This window comes from Moschus berezovskii, chromosome 16 (genome assembly GCF_049115385.1).
Source record: "Moschus berezovskii isolate FMDL1 chromosome 16, NW_MosBer_1.0, whole genome shotgun sequence".
Classification (NCBI taxonomy): Eukaryota; Metazoa; Chordata; class Mammalia; order Artiodactyla; family Moschidae; genus Moschus; species Moschus berezovskii.
Window position 1 is genome coordinate 20,375,228 of NC_142475.1, and position 16,198 is coordinate 20,391,425.

A 16,198-nucleotide genomic window follows, 5' to 3' on the forward strand; every position below is an offset into this window, starting at 1 on the left:
AAGAGACACAGGTTCAGTCTCTGGGTTGGGAAGATCCCTTGGAGGAGGAAATGGCAGCCCACTCCAGTGTTCTTGCCTGGAGAATCTCCATGGACAGAGGAGCCTAGCGGGCTACAGTCCATGGGGTCGCAAAGAGTTGGACTTGACTGAGCACGCACACGCACACACACATCACTTACAAAGTCACTCTTACTACATTCTGGCAACTAAGCTAAGTGCTTTACCTATGTGAACTCAAGTCATAGAGGCATCACAAATACAACGGAAACAGTATTCCTCATCTACCTGCCATTTCCAGACCTCTCCGTGCTGATACAATCTTAGTTCACCTCCAGGATTCCTCTTCTCAGCAACTGGCAAGCCTGTCCACCCCTCTCCCTGCATTCTCCAACATCATTGTCTCTAAGAGCCTCTTAATGCTTTCGCAGGACCCACTCCGGCCTCTTTGCCACATATTCTCCACCTTCCTCCAGAGTGACAGGTCACAATCACAGATCTGATGTTAACAGTGCGTGGTTTCAAGCTTTCCGCATTTCCCATTGCTTTTACAATGAAGTCCAAGTCTCCCTCTATGGTTGTTTCCATGCCCGAGCTGGTCCAGCCCACTCCTCCCCTTCCTGTCACGTTCACCTCATTTCCTTGGCTCACAATGCTCCAGCTCTGGGGGCCTTTTAAGTTTTTCTAGAACTCCCTGGCACCTTCCCAGCTCGGACACTCTTTCTGTTTGGACAGTTCTTTGGGTGGTGACTTTTACAAAGTAGTTGGCTATTAAAGGAGCTACTTCACGCTAGAACTGATGGAAGCAGAAATTCTGTTAGAGATGTTGAGAATTCTCTGTTCCAGAGGGCTCATTTTTCTTAAACCAAAATCTTAAGTTTAAGAAAAAAGGGCACAGGGCATCTGAATTCCAGTGGGCTGGGGAGACCTCAGCATCCTAAATAACTGCACTTCTTCTACCTCTCACAGCTGAAACCAGATTGAAGACAGTGCCAGGGTGTCTTAAAAGGTGTCTTCCCCTGCAAACCCTGCAGGGAAAGGGCCAACCTGGGCCCTTGGATTTGGCAGGCTCTGGACTCAGCATGAGGAGTCCCTGATCTTGGCTCAGGGAGTCTGCTCACTTCTGCATTATGGATTCTGATTAGAACCTGCCAGAGGGACATCTAAGAGCTCTGCCTTAAACTAGATCTTCTTTAGCCCACATTATTCATTTATACTATGTTCCAGCAATGCCCTGAACTTGGCCTATCTACTGGATGCTGTTAATACACACTGAATGTTATAGATAATGTAAACTAGTCTACAGTCTATATGTTATATAGTATATAATGAATACTATACCTATATTCTGTATACTTTATAAGACATATTAAACAGTACACATTATAGTATATATACAATTAATAATAAAATATATTAGATGGGTATTATATCTACTGGCAGTGTTTCATCATAATAGGCATTTAATAAATATATGTTGAATAAGAAAAGATACCTCAACATAATAAAGACCATATATGACAAACCCACAGCTAGTATCATACTCAGTGTTGAAAAGTTGAAACCATTTCCTCTAAGATTGGGAATAACACAAGGATACCCATTCTCACCAATTTTATTTCACACAGAGGTGGAAGTCCTAGCCACAGTAATTAAGCAATAAAAAAAAATAAAAGGGATCAAAATCAGAAAGGAAGAAGTAAAACTTTCATTGTTTACAGACGATATAATACATACAGAAAATCCTAAAAACACCACAAAAAAACTATTAGAACTACTAAATGAATTCAGTAAAGTTGCAGGATAAAAAATTATTATACAGAAATCTGCTTTATTTCTACTCACTAAAAGTGGACTTTCAGAAAGAGACATTAGGAAAAAAATCCCATTTACAATTGCATCAAAAAGAATAAAATATTTAGGAATGATTCTAATCAAAGAAATAAAAGACTTGGAGAACTATAAGATATTGATCAAAGAAATTGAAATGTCATGAACAAATGAAAAGATATACCACACTCATGTCTTTTGGAAATATTAATATTGTTAAAACAATCATACTCTGCAAGACAATCTACAGGTTCAATGCAATCCCTATCAAAATACCAATGACATTTTTCACAGAGCTAGAATAGAGCTATAATTCTAAAACTTATATGGAAATGCAAAAGACCCAAATAGCCAAAACAATCTTGAGAAAGAACAAAGTTGGAAGTATCACAACTCCTGATTTTAAACTATAATGCAAAGCTACGGTAATCAAAATAGTATGGTACTGACATAAAACAAACCCATAGATAAGTGGAACAGCATAGAGAGCCAGAAATAAACCCATGCTTATATTAATCTATGACAAAGAAGCCAGGAAAATACAATGGGAAAAAGATAGCTTCTTCAGTAGATGGTGTTGGGAAAATTGAATAGCTTAATGCATCAGCATGAAATTGGACTACTTGCTCACTCTATACAGAAAAATAAATTCAAAATGAATTAAAGATCTGAAACTATAAAACTCCTAGAAGAAAACAGGCATTATGCTCTTTGACACTGGTCTTAGCAATAGTTCTTTGGATCTGTCTCCTCACGTAAGGGAAACAAAAGCAAAAATAGACAGTACTACATAAAATTAAAAGCTTTTACACAGCAAAGGAAACTAAAATGAGAAGGTAACCTACTGAATGGGAGAAGATGTTTACAAACAATTTATCCATTAAAGGGTTAATGTGCAAAATATGCAGAGAACTCATACAGGTCAGCATAAAATGGGCAGAGGATCTGAACAGATATTTTTCTAAAGAAGACATAACACTACGTGGTGAACTGACAAACTTTTATATATATTTTACTATAATAAATTTTTTTAATTCTCAAAAAAAAGAAGACATACAGATGGTCAACAGGCACATGAAAAGATGCTCAACATCACTAATTATTAGTGTTGATGATGCAGAGAAAAAGGGAACACTTATGAACTGGTAGTGGGAAAGTAAATTGGTCCAACCACTATGGAAAACAGTATACAGAGCCTCAAACAAGTAAAAGTGAAGCTACCATATGATCCAGCAATTTTACTTCCGGATATTTGATGGAAGAAAACAAAAACACTAATTTGAAAAGATATATGGGGACTTCCCTGGTGATCCAGTGGTTAAGAATCTGCCTTGCAATGCAGGAGGTGGGGGGTCAGTCCCTGGTGGGAGAGCTAAGATCCCACATGCCACAGAGCAACTAAGCCCACACTGCAACTAGAAAGCCCATAACAACACTGCACGACACAGTGAAGATCCAGCATGCTGCAACTAAGACCTGATGCAGCTAAATAAAGAAATAAAAGATATTTGCACCCCTATGTTCATTTCAGTATTATATACAATAGCCAAGATGTACAAGCAACGTAAGCATCCCTCAACAGAAAAATGGATAAAGAAGATCTGTTATATAGACCATGTAATATCAATCATTAAAAAAGAAATGAAAAGTTGCCATTTGCAACAGTGTAGGTGGATCTAGAGAATATTGAGGCAAGTGAAATAAGTCAGAGGAAGACAGATTCTGTGTGATCTTATTTATATGTGGACTCTAAAAGCCAAACAAAACAAGCTGAAAACAGGCTCATAGACACAGAGAACAAAAGAATGGTCACCAGATGGGCAGAAGGTGAGAAGGTGTGTGAGACAGATGAAAGGGATTAAGAGGTACAAAGCTTCAGTGATATAATAAATGAGCCACAAGGATGCAACATACAACACAAGGAATATGGTCAATAATAATGCAATAACTTTGTATGGGGACAGATGGTTACTAGACTTACCATGGTGATCATTTCATAATGGATGCCAATGTCAAACACTATGTAGTACACCTGAAACTAACCTACTACTGTACATCAGATATATTTCGACTAAAAAAATAATATACATACAATTTTGGAAGAATGAAAACAATATTTATTCAACACTATGACGTTCTGCCAGAGCCTAGTCATTGAGGATTTATTCTTTCAACCCATCTTTCTTAGCTGTCTCCTTAAGGCAGTTTCCTTCTTTTCCCAGTGTGTTCTGGTTCCTTTGGGACAAGGGAATTCTTTGGTTTACCCAAGTCTGAGCTCGAGGAGTGCTCCCATCAAGCACACAGAGCTGAGCGTGCACCACGGAATGAAAGGCTGACAGTTGGGGTAGGAACCCTGGGAATATCAAGGCCACCAATGGATTTGGAGGGAAGCCAGCCATGCCTTCACAGACGATCCAGAGGGACTTCTCCGAGTTCCCTGAGGTTCCTGGTGCTCTTTTGCTTTCTTGAGAACAAAGTTCAAAGTCGCAGAACTGAAAAGGGTGTTAGCGACACAGAGTCTGGTCCAACTCTCTCAGAAATTTTAAGGCCCTACTCCCTGCTTCCCAAACCAAGTAGGAGAGGCAGGGGCTCTGATTCTTCCTTCATTCTTAACAGCAATAGTTTCTTTTCCTGGTTCTGGGTCGTCACCAGCTCCACTGCTTTAGAAACAAGTGGTCAAAAAGCTTGAGAGTCCCTTGCAAGGTTCCCCGGGATGTTTGAGTGGAGCAAAGGTGGAAGGGAGCGAGGGAGGGAGGGAGAGAGGAAGAAGGCGTGAGGAATAAATAAGGGGGAGTGGATGGATGCGCAAGAGCCTGGGAGCCGTGACCCCAGCTGGAGGGGCTGAACCCCTGGAGGGACATCCACCCCTCGCCCCCTCCCACTCCCAGGCCGTCGCTGCTGAGTCCCCGGCTGGCTGGGCGCCCCCAGGGAGGACGCGGGGAGCGTTTGAATCGGGGAGGGCGAGGGGCGGCGGGGGCCCGAGAGGTGGGGAAGGGGAGGGCCTTGGAGGAGGAGAGGAGGCGCGCGGGGAGTGGGCGCGGCGGAGCGGGCGGCGGGCGGCCGGCTGCGGCGCGGGCGGGAGGGCTGGCGCGGGGACCCGATGCCGCCGCCGCCGCCGCCTCCTCGCGGACCCGGGCTGCGCCGCCGGGGCTGAGCCGCCGCCGGAACCGAAACCCAGCGGCCGCCGGGCGCGCCCGCAGCGCGGGAGGGAGGATGGGCTGCGGCGGGAGCCGGGCGGATGCCATCGAGCCCCGCTACTACGAGAGCTGGACTCGGGAGACCGAGTCCACCTGGCTCACCTACACCGACTCGGACGCGCCGCCCAGCAACGCCGCCCCGGACAGCGGCCCAGAGTCTGGCGGCCTGCACGCGGGTGAGTGCGCCCGGCTCCGGGAGGCGGGGGCACGCGGGGCGCCAGGGGCAGCCCAGTCCCCCCGAGCGTCCGGTGCGGAACGCGGCGGCGGGGTGGGGGGAGGGGGAGGCGGGAGACAGACAGACAGACAGGCAGGCAGACAGACAGACCGGACCTGCCCTGTGACAGACTGACCCGCCCAGGCCCAGGGAGGGGGTGGGGGTGGGGGTGGGCCACCCAGAGACCCTCAGGGAAGCTGAGTGAATCCCCGAGCCTCGGGGAAACCCCACACCTCCGGGCCCCGCCGGCGCCCGCTCATTGGCAGGGACGGATGGGGCTCGCACGCCTTCCCGCAGCCCACCCACGCCTCCCGCCCCTGGGATGCGCCTCCGCCGGGTTTTGGCCACTGTGCACCCAGCCGAGGCTCTCCATCCACTGGCCTCTTGCCCCTCTCTCCGCTGATGTATAGACTGACCCAGATTACCTGGGTGCAGTCTTCCTCGTGGCTCCCACCTTTTCTCTCGTCTCGGGTTTTGAAAACCAGAGCCCTAGTTCAGGGCATAATAAACAGCGGCCGCACCATCACCAGTTCTGCACTTAAGCTACTTTACAAGCAGTTGTTTCCTAGTGAAGACTTCCCTCTCCACTCCACCGTGCCCCGATGCTTAATAAAAGGCAGGGCATGAGAGTGGATTACGACTGTAAATTAAATACTGGTACCATTCCCCCTCTGGCAGAAATCTGACAGAAGGATATGCAGAGAACGTTTTGGACCAGTGACAAATAAGATTTCTTTTTTTTTTTTTTTTAAGTAGAGAGTAATGATTGTAGCGTAGAGATGAAATTAGATTAACTGTTGCCACAGACTGACCTTTAATCATGAACGCGTTGGTGATGTTAAAAGGGAAAAACTTCCCTGCTTATTAAATGGATGTTGTCAAAGCCATGTCAATATTTGTATAAGAATGTTTTAACTGTTTCCTGACCCCTTTGTGTTGCTGGCATTTTAAATATTGGAATCTAAAATAGAAAATGAGGTTAATTTGAAGAGTTCCGTTCCGTTCAGTCGCTCAGTCGTGTCCGACTCTTTGCGACCCCATGGACTGTAGCCTACCAGGCTTCTCTGTCCATGGGATTCTCCAGGCAAGAATACTGGAGTGGGTTACCATCTCCTTCTCCAGGGGATCTTCCCAACCCAGGGATCGAACCCGGGTCTCCCGCATTGGAGGCAGACGCTTTAACCTCTGAGCCACCAGGGAAGCCCAATTTGAAGAGTAACATATGTTATAAGGAGGAGGAAAGAAATGTCAACTGCTCTTAAACCATCCTTAGTCCTAAATTCCTGCCTCCAAAATAAGAGCTGTTCCTTTTAATCCTGAGACTCTGTCTCCATCTTTTGGAACCAAGCTGGCTCCTTTTTCACATGAACTTTGTGATCCCAAACCCCCTTTTTTTAAAGCGAGAATTGTCAGGGAAAACTGTGCAAGGCAAACACTACCTTTGTCTCTAATTTCTCTGACTCACAGTCGTAATGGTCATTTTGTGTTGCTGGTACTTTCAGTGCATTTTCAAATGATGTGTTGGCTGAATTCAGTGTCAGAAGGAGGATAAGACATGAGCCTTCAAAACTGACCTGGAAAATGTTAGATGTAACAGCATGTGCCAAGGAGGTGTACTGAGGTACTTCCTCAGGAGAGACTCTAAAGACCAGAGCTACACTCCTAGGAAATAAGGTTAAAAATATCTAATGTGGAAAAGAACAAAACACAGCTTCAGGGAATGGTTGCCTTGGTGACTGGAAATATATGTGTGTCTGTACATGTGTACAAGTGTGGAAGAGTTATTATGGGATGGCTAAATATGTCCATGTTTATTTGTTGCCAATGCTCATTCATTTATTACTCTGCCATCCTGAGTCATGTCCTGTCATGCATCATGAGATCTGAAACAGGTGGGATCTGGGACAATCATGCTCATTCGTGGTACCCTGCCATATGTGGGACAGCCCTGCCACGCAGGTGGTCCTGAAGACCTGAGTCATTCACAGGAGTGGCTCAACTGCAGTCTCAGGACAGCGCCCTAAAATTGGCAAGACTTTTAGATGGGCAGGATCACTTCAATTCCCTAGAAATTTCCATCAGTCTCAGAGGAGAGGAAACACATTTCTGAAGGTCAACATGGAACCAAGCATTCCCTGGGCTTCAGTCACCCTGGGAGATTAGCCAGTGTTCTTTATTTTTTTCTTCCCTCCTACTCCCCGAATCTTACCCACCCTCTGCACGTGTGCCACCTATGAATTCAGTTCCAGGCTTCTGGGGGCACTGCATTGGTCCACAGTGATTGTGTTGTGGCAAGAAGCCAGGTCACATTTTCCTGTTCCCATCAACTCTTTTCTGATGGGGGGACAAAAGGAAAACCAGGATTTAGGATAATTCAGATTGTAAAACATCACTGGGCTTCCCTGATAGCTCAGGAAACACAGGTTCCATTCCTGGGTTGGGAAGATCCCCTGGAGAAGGAAATGGCAACCCACTCTGGTGTTCTTGCCTGGGAAATTCCATGGACAGAGGAGCCTGACAAACTACAGTCCATCAGGTCGCGAAGAGCTGGACACAACTGAGTGACTAAACAACAGCAAATCGTCACTAATGGCTTCATGGCTAGACTTCTGGAGCTGGAGAGGGTCTCTGTTCAAGGCAGATGGGATTTGGTGAGTTGTCCAGTCTGCACTGCACAGCTTCCCAGTCCTCTCACACTTCTTACCCCAGCTCCCTCAGTCCTCAGGAGTCCTTTCTTTCTGGGCCCCTGGTCACTCTCTTTTAGTATCACATTGAAACCACTTTTTTTCTGGCCACCCTGGCCTCAGGAGCTCTGAGTGCAGGGAGTGGACTCTTTCTTCTTTGTGTCTTAGCACACTGTGGAGCTGCCCATTAGGGTCCTCTGAATGAGTAGGCGCTTGATCTAAACCTGTCCTCCTCCAGTCCGCTCTTCCTAAATTTCCCTCCCCTTTCTCTGCCTTACATCTCTTGCTGCTGCTGTTGGCTCACCTGAGTAAGTTTAACGTAGACTCCTCCAAGGGCGGTCTAGAACAGCAGGAGGGGCGGGAGCTAGGGGAGTGCAGAGGATCGAGTCATTCGTTCTGCCTGGGGAGGGGCCCGTGTGCACAGACCTCTGCAGGAGACCTACCTGCGGAAACAGGACTGCTCCTGCAGGCCGCACACAGCCGGTGACCCCGATCCCCTCCCTGAGTGAGGGCACCTGTGGAGAACTGACCTCTGACTTCGTGGTGGATAAGCCTCGCTCTCTGCCAGCTAGGCCTGTAGACCTGTTACCACTTGGTAATATTTTCAAACAGTTTTTAGAATTGGAGTATAATTAAATTACAATGTTGTGTTAGTTTTAAGTGTACAGCAAAGTGATTTTATATATATATGTATGGTTGATCAAAAAGTTTGTTCAAGTTTTTCGTAAGATGGAACAGAAAAGCCCGAATGAACTTTTTGGCCAACCTAATATATAATACGTGTGTGTGTGTATCCTTTTTCAGATTCTTTTCTGTTTAGGTTATTACAAGGCAGTCAAATAATTATTGATTAAGGCCTATGCTCCTGGGAATGACAGAGAAGGGGTCTTTCCACTGGCCATTGTAGTCCTGCTCATAACACTGGGCCTGGCCACAGGAGGACCTTAAGTGATCTCTCTGGAATGCATACATCTCCTAAAACTTCTCTGTGTCCATTTCGTTCTTCCTGTAGCCCCCAGAGTTGATGTTTCCTTTCCTCAAGAGTTCAACCCACTCCCCCTTTTCAGGTTCTCGGCCACCTGGTGGGTTGCATAGTAAGAAAACCTCCCCACCTCTCTATACCCTCTTTGCCAAACACAAGCCCGTTTGTTATAAGGGTGGTTTTGCAAAAATCACTTCAAAAAACAGGTGGCAACAAACCCGAGCTTTTCATCAACATCTGGGAATCTCACCTCTCACGACCCTGGTCTCCTGGGTGGCCATCCATCCTGCCCCAGGCTCTCCAGGTGCTTTGTGCAGCTCGGTGAGAGCAGCGGTCACACTGGCTTGTTTCCACCTCCATCTTTTGGATTAGCCTGGGAGTGCCAGTAGAGACTTGGGTCCCTCTCGTCCTTCTGTCTTCATTCTCATCGGAGTGTGAAAACCTACCGAGCTCACTTTCTCCCCCGGGCTTTCAAGACCTCCGTGAGAGGACGCCCTGTGCCTTCATGAGCGGTACATGCCTACATGAGCCCTCCTGTGTGTGGGCTTTATTGGTTTTCTACGTGACCCGAGAGATACTGCTGTCTCTCTCTCGTTTTCTCTCTTTCTTCTCGTCAACTCTGGTCCACCAGGTCCCGGTCTGTAAAAGACCGCAACACATACTGTTCTTCATAATGGCTATACCAGTTCACGTTCCCACCAACAGTGTAAGAAGGCTCATTTTTCTCCACACCCTCTGCAGCATTTGTCATCTGTAGGCTTTTTGGTCATGGCTCCTCTGACTGCTGTGAGGTGGTACCTCATTGTGGTTTTGATTTGCATTTGTCTAATAATGAGTGATGTTGATCATTTTTTCATGTGCCTGTCAGCCATCTGAATGTCTTCTTTGGAGAAATATCTTTTTATGCCCATTTTTTGATTGGGTTGTTTGGTTTTTTATTATTGCGTTTAATGAGCTGTTTATATACTTTAGAAATTTAGTATCTGTTGGTTGCATCACTTGCAGATATCTTCTCCCAGTCCATAGGTTGTCTTTCTGTTTTGGTTTTGATTTCCTTTGCTGTGCAAAAGCTTACAAGTTTGATTAGTTTCCGTTTGTATATTTTTATTTTTTTCTATTTCCTTGGGAGACTGAGCTAAGAAAATATTGGTACAGTTTATGGGTTTCTGTCAGAGAATGTTTTGCCTACGTTCTCTTCCAAAATGTAACCTTTTCAGGAGATAGAGTTCTTACAGAAGTAATCATGTTAAAATGAGGTCATTACAGTAGGCTATAATCCAATGTGACTGGTGTCCTTATGAAAAGGGAAATGTGAACACACAGACAAACACTCAGAGAGAATGCCATGTGAAGATGAAGGTGGACATTGAAAGGCCAAGGAAGGCCAAAGATGGCCAGCCGACCAGCAGAAGTTGCAGGAGAGGCATGAAGCAGAGTCTCTGTCACAGCCCACAGAAGAAATTAACCCCGCCAACACCTTGGTCTCAGACTTCTAGCCTCCAAAACTGATGAGATATTTCTGTTAAACGCCCCCATTTGTGGCACTTTGTTACAGCCACAGAAAACTGATAAAAATGTTCTTGTGAGCCCAGACACTGAACATTTGGAAATAGCAAAAGGATTTCTGTGGTCACTACTTCACACCTCCTTCTGAGATTGCATCTCTTTCCTTGTCATTTATATTCAAATAGTATTTACTGAGTCTCTACTATAAGTGAGCATTTTTCTTTGGGGATATTAGTAGTCTCTGGAGAAGGAAATGGCAACTCACTCCAGTGTTCTTGCCTGGAGAATCCCATGGACAGAGGAGCCTGCTGGGCTACAGTCTCTGGGGCCCCAAAGAGTCAGACGCGAATAAGAGACATTAGTATTCGTAACTCTCTAAACCTCATACATCATTGCTATCGTCATCCACTAGATGAGGAAAAACTGGGGTTTAGTGAGATTAGGAGACTGAGTGGTTTAAACACAACATTGTGAATCAATTCTATGTGAAGAAAATTTAAAAAAAAATAATAGAAATAATAAAGGAGATTGAGTGGGGTCACCTATCCAGGAAATAGAAGCACCCAGGTCAGAATCCAGATCTCTTGTTTCTAAATCCAGGGCAGTGCTAACTACTGAGCACAAATTTAGGGCCCTCCTCCACCCCATCTGCCTTTGGCTTATTTGAAAATATGAACCACTTGGAGTGGGAGCCTCCTGCCAGCATTCTCAAGGCAAGGATATGAGTCCTTGAAGTGATGCCCGCAGCCCTGTGGCACAGATGCCACCGCTGCTGGTGCTGAGTGCCCCTGGGCAGGGCTGCTGGAGCTGCCCAGAGACTCACCTGCATCCCACTCACCTGATGGGCTTGTTACAGATGGAGCAGTCTTTGGGCAGAATAATCTTTTTTTCTGATTTCAAATGCAATGGATATTCTTTAAGGAATTTTAAAAGTGCAGAGAAGCACACAGAAGGAAACATGCCTCCATAGCATTTAGGTTTCATCCTTAAGGTCCTGAATCTAGGTGTGTATGGTGTGTGTTGCATCTTCTGTAGGGGTTCAGTTCAGTTCAGTTCAGTTGCTCAGTCATGTCCGACTCTTTGTGACCCCATGAATCACAGCATGCCAGGCCTCCCTGTCCATCACCAACTCCCAGAGTTCACTCAAACTCATGTCCATCGAGTCAGTGAGGCCATCCAACCATCTCATTCTTTGTCATTCCCTTCTCCTCCTGCCCCCAATCCCTCCCAGCATCAGAGTCTTTTCTGTAGGGGTTATGTTTAAAGATTGCTGGGGTGGGGGGCATGTAAAAGAGCCTTCAAATTGCTTGGAAGACCAAAGGCCAAAGGGAAAAAAAATTTTGTTTCTCCTTGTGCTCACAAAAATATTTAGTTACAGATGCTGTGTTAAGTCACTTTAGTCGTGTCCAACTCTTTGGGATCCCATGGACTGTAACCTGCCCAATCTTCTCTGTCCATGGGATTTTCCAGGCAAGAATGCTGGAGTGGGTTGCCATTTCCTCCTCCACGTGATTTTCACAACCCAGGAATTGAATCGGCATGTCTTAGTTCTGCATTGGCAGGCAGGTTCTTTACCACTAGTGCCACCTAGGGCTTGTTAGTTACAGATGGTGACAGCCAAAGTCTAGGTGGAGTAGGGGAAGAGCAGGCGGTGAAGACCAAGGATAGGTGAAGGGATTTTTCTTCCTTTTTTTTCTTTCTAAGCAATGTAGTTGAATTCAGGTTAATTACATACTGAAGACTTCCCTGGTGGCTCAGTGGTCAAAGAATCCGCCTGCCAATGCAAGAGATGCAAGTTCGACCCTTGGGTCAGGAAGGTCACCTGGAGAAGGAAATGGCAACCCAGTCCAGTATTCTTGCCTGGAGAATCCTCATGAACAGGGGAGCCTGGCAGGCTACAGTCCACGGGGTCGCAAAAGAGTTGGACATGAATTAGCGACTCAACAACAACAACAAGTTACATACTAGGCTAATGTGTAGTGTGAATCCATTGTGTGTAATCCCTCCATGTCCCTTTCACCTCCCTTCCACCTCCCCACAATTTGCTCAGGTTGAGGATGCTGTTTTATATTCTGCCCAGCTGTTTTCTGGGATTTGTGGTTGCTTTATGGATGTATAAACATGATGTGCGTGTGGACCAGCTCTCTGTCTGAGTCTCAAATGCCCACGAGGTCATGCAGGTTGGCTGCCCAATGTTGGGCTTGCTCCAACCCCATATGCTCCGGCTCTGGGTCTCTGTGTCAGATGCAATAGGTACTGAGTGTCTGCCTACGTCTTGCCGTGTGGCTTCTGTGCAATGAAGCAAAGCCAGGAAGCAGTAGATTTTTCTTAATTTAGTCCATCTGCTTTACGGATAGTGCCCATTTATCCCAGATTCTGGATTAGGTTGTGTGTTAGTCTTCACTTTAGGTGTTGTGAGTCTTGGTCTTTTTCTGTCTTCTTAGGCATATTAAATCCCATGGATGGAGGAGCCTGGTAGGCTGCAGTCCGTGGGGTCGCTAAGGGTCGGACACGACTGAACGACTTCACTTTCACTTTTCACTTTCACACATTGGAGAAGGAAATGGCAACCCACTCCAGTGTTCTTGCCTGGAGAATCCCAGGGACAGGGGAGCCTGGTGGGCTTCCGTCTATGGGGTCACACAGAGTCGGACACGACTGAAGTGACTCAGCAGCAGCAGCAGCAGCAGGCATATTAACGGCCAGCTGGGCAAGGCTGAGTCGGCGGCTCCTAGCCAGATGCCCTCCAGCCCGGAAATCCAGTCCCAAACTTCTTGCCCTTCTCTTCTCAGTCACTGCAGCACCTGTGAGACAGCCTCAGACACCACACCACCTAGCCAGATCGGTCTCTGTTTACAGCCTCACACACCACACCAGCTAGCCAGATTGGTCTCTCTGTTTACAGCCTCACACACCACACCAGCTAGCCAGATCGGTCTCTCTGTTTACAGCCTCACACACCACACCACCTAGCCAGATCGGTCTCTGTTTACAGCCTCACACACCACACCACCTAGCCAGATCGGTCTCTCTGTTTACAGCCTCACACACCACACCAGCTAGCCAGATCGGTCTCTCTGTTTACAGCCTCACACACCACACCACCTAGCCAGATCGGTCTCTCTGTTTACAGCCTCCTTCTCATGCGACCATGTCCTAACCTTTCTCTTCTTCATCATCATCCTCCTTGTTATTTTGCTTGCAGATAGTATAGTTTGGTGGTTAAGGGATTAGACTTTAACAACAGACATTTCCCAACTGTGTGACCTTGAGCAAGTTTCTCAGCTGCTCTGTTTCAGTTTCCACATTGTCGCTGGGAATCATTGCAGAATTAATGTACTCACAAATATGAAGGACGCACGCTGTGTTTCAGTGCTGCATCTCCTAGCACCCTCAATCTTGCCCTGAGCTTACTGTGCCAACTTCAAGCCCAGGGTCACCCCTCCTCTGTTTCTGAGTTGCCCAGAGTTGCTGTTGAAAGTGATGAGTGTTGGTGATTGCATCCAATAGCAGTTCATGAAGGGAACCTCGGTGTTCTTACCAGTTCTTGGCAGTTCTATTAATTCCTTATTAATAAGCTGTTTTATTCTGTATGTGACACTCCCGACATTATTTTTTCTTGCCCTCTGAATGGTAAAAACATCGAAGACTTGCTGTGAATTCTCTCATCTTTCCTTCCAGTCACCTGTTGTGCATCCTTCTTGCCACCTCAGCATTTTAAAACATCTTTAGCCATCCTCTGTCCTCGAATCTGCCTGTTTGGATTCTCAGTGTGCTGATGGGGTTGCTTTTTGATGTAACAATAGCTGAGGCCATCACAGGTGGTTCCATTATTTTCCCCACTTAACAGAAAGTCTGGAGGTCAGGCGCCACACCAGTGCTTAAGGCTGCTATCCAGGACCTGGGCTCTTTGAGCTTATTATTTTACCATCCTTAGTGTGTGGATTTCATCCTCATAGTTGCAAGTTTCCATGACATCTTATTTTAAATAGGAAGAAGGGGAAAATGTAGAAAGAAGCATTCCACCTAAGGTTTTTTTTTTTTTTTTAATCTGTAAAACATTCAGGACCCAGTAAATTTGCTTACACTTCTCATCGGCCAGAAGCATGTTATATGGCTCTCACAGGCTTCTAGAGTCTAGGAAGTCCAACTGTTAGCTGGGTTCATGACATCTTAAAAGTAGTGGGTCCTTGTGCAAAGAGAAACAAGGGGAGAGCAGAGACTAGGCAGACTGCAAGCAGGTGCTTGTACCTTTAATCCTAAGACTGTGTCAGAGAGGAGAGGGGATTAGCAGGAGCCAAGGGAAAGGAAATGAGGGGGAGGTAGGTCTGCCAGAAACCGAGATAACATAATGACTAGCATTAAGAGTTTGCTGTAATAATAACACATTATAATAATAATTGTTTTTAGCACTCCCCCTCGTCAAATGAATTCATAAAGGTGAGTATTTGCTGAAAAAGTTACGTGTGCCAATATTGAGCTAATCTTAGAAATAATGCAACAATAACTCAAACTGAAATCTTTTAAAATGGTCTCTTGACATCAGACTCTGTGCTGTGTACACAGACACGTGGTGGCCATTTCTTTCTTTGCTGCTTCATTTTCTTGTAAAGTTGACGCCAGCCGGAAACTGACGTGCCCACAGATCCTCTGTGGCACCCATTTCCAATGAGTGGGAACATTTGTGCAAGTTCACTGTGCAGGGTGACTCTAAGGCCCGGAGCAGCAGACAGCCAATTGGCTCATTTAAAGAATTGACAGTATTTCCTGTGAAAGTTAAAAAAAAAAAAAATCACCCTGCTATTGTCTCTAGGGCTGCTGGACTTTAGGGCACGGGGAAACCGAAAGGATTTGTAGAAAATAGCAGAGCTGTTTGTGAAACCAGTTGTCATAACAACAGGGTGCTGCGGCAGTTACAAGGGAAGTGGCAGTGGGCCGGTGCCCATCACAGGAGAGACCGTTCAGGCTTAAACATCTCCCTAAACAATAGCTGTGTTTGACCACAAGGCCACAATAGATTATTATGTCCAATAATCGCTTTTCAAGGACAGTCATCGTAGCAGTCAGGCTCAGATTTGCTTGCTGGGAGATAAATGATATGTGTGCCAGCACTCACAGTCACAACCCCTGCCTGTAAGCACGGCTTCTGGTAAACTGTGTGCAGAGAATGTGCCAGGCCTTGTGTATTTGGTACCTAATGCTGTTACCCCATTTTACAGATTGGGGAAGTCAGGGAGGTGAGGCACCTTGCCCAAGGGCTGCACATCAGGTTCTCTTGGGGAACCTAAAATAAAGCCTGCAGCCCAACCCTGGGGCTTCAGATATGGTAGGTGGGTGGGGCCAGAACTCCTGCACATTTAATAGCTTCTTTAGGTCCGCACTGAGTGGCATTCCCTCTGCCAGTGGTGGGGCTAAGATCCTGCATTTCTAATAAGCTCCCGAATGATGCTTGGACCTCTCATAGAGAAGGGAGATTCTAGATCAGAGGCTGGGAAAACTTTTCTGTGAAGGGTCAGATGATAAACATTTCAGGCTAAGTGGGCCGCTGATCTCTGTTGCAGCTACTCAACTTTGCTGTTTATAGCACTGGAGCCGCCAAAGGGAAAGATACATAAATCAGTGAGTGTGGCCATGTACCAGTGCTCACTCCTGTGATTCTGAGGCTGAGTCAGGTTTAGGAGCCAGTGTCTTTTATCACAAAGGAAGAATCAGTTCAGTTCAGTCGCTCAGTCATGTCCGATTCTTTGCGACCCCATGAATCACAGCATGCCAGGCCTCCCTGTCCATC

General features: G+C 46.2%; 1 protein-coding gene across 1 annotated transcript in view; it reads left to right on the forward strand.

The window, feature by feature from the left end:
• The first annotated feature begins 4,889 nt into the window (after positions 1–4,889).
• The window catches only part of BAALC (BAALC binder of MAP3K1 and KLF4), an 86,415-nt gene continuing 75,106 nt past the window's right edge, over positions 4,890–16,198 (forward strand). The window contains exon 1 of the mRNA XM_055432606.2: positions 4,890–5,200. Coding sequence (XP_055288581.2) covers positions 5,041–5,200 — 160 coding nt within the window. The 5' untranslated portion in view covers positions 4,890–5,040. The remainder of the gene's footprint in view (positions 5,201–16,198) is intronic.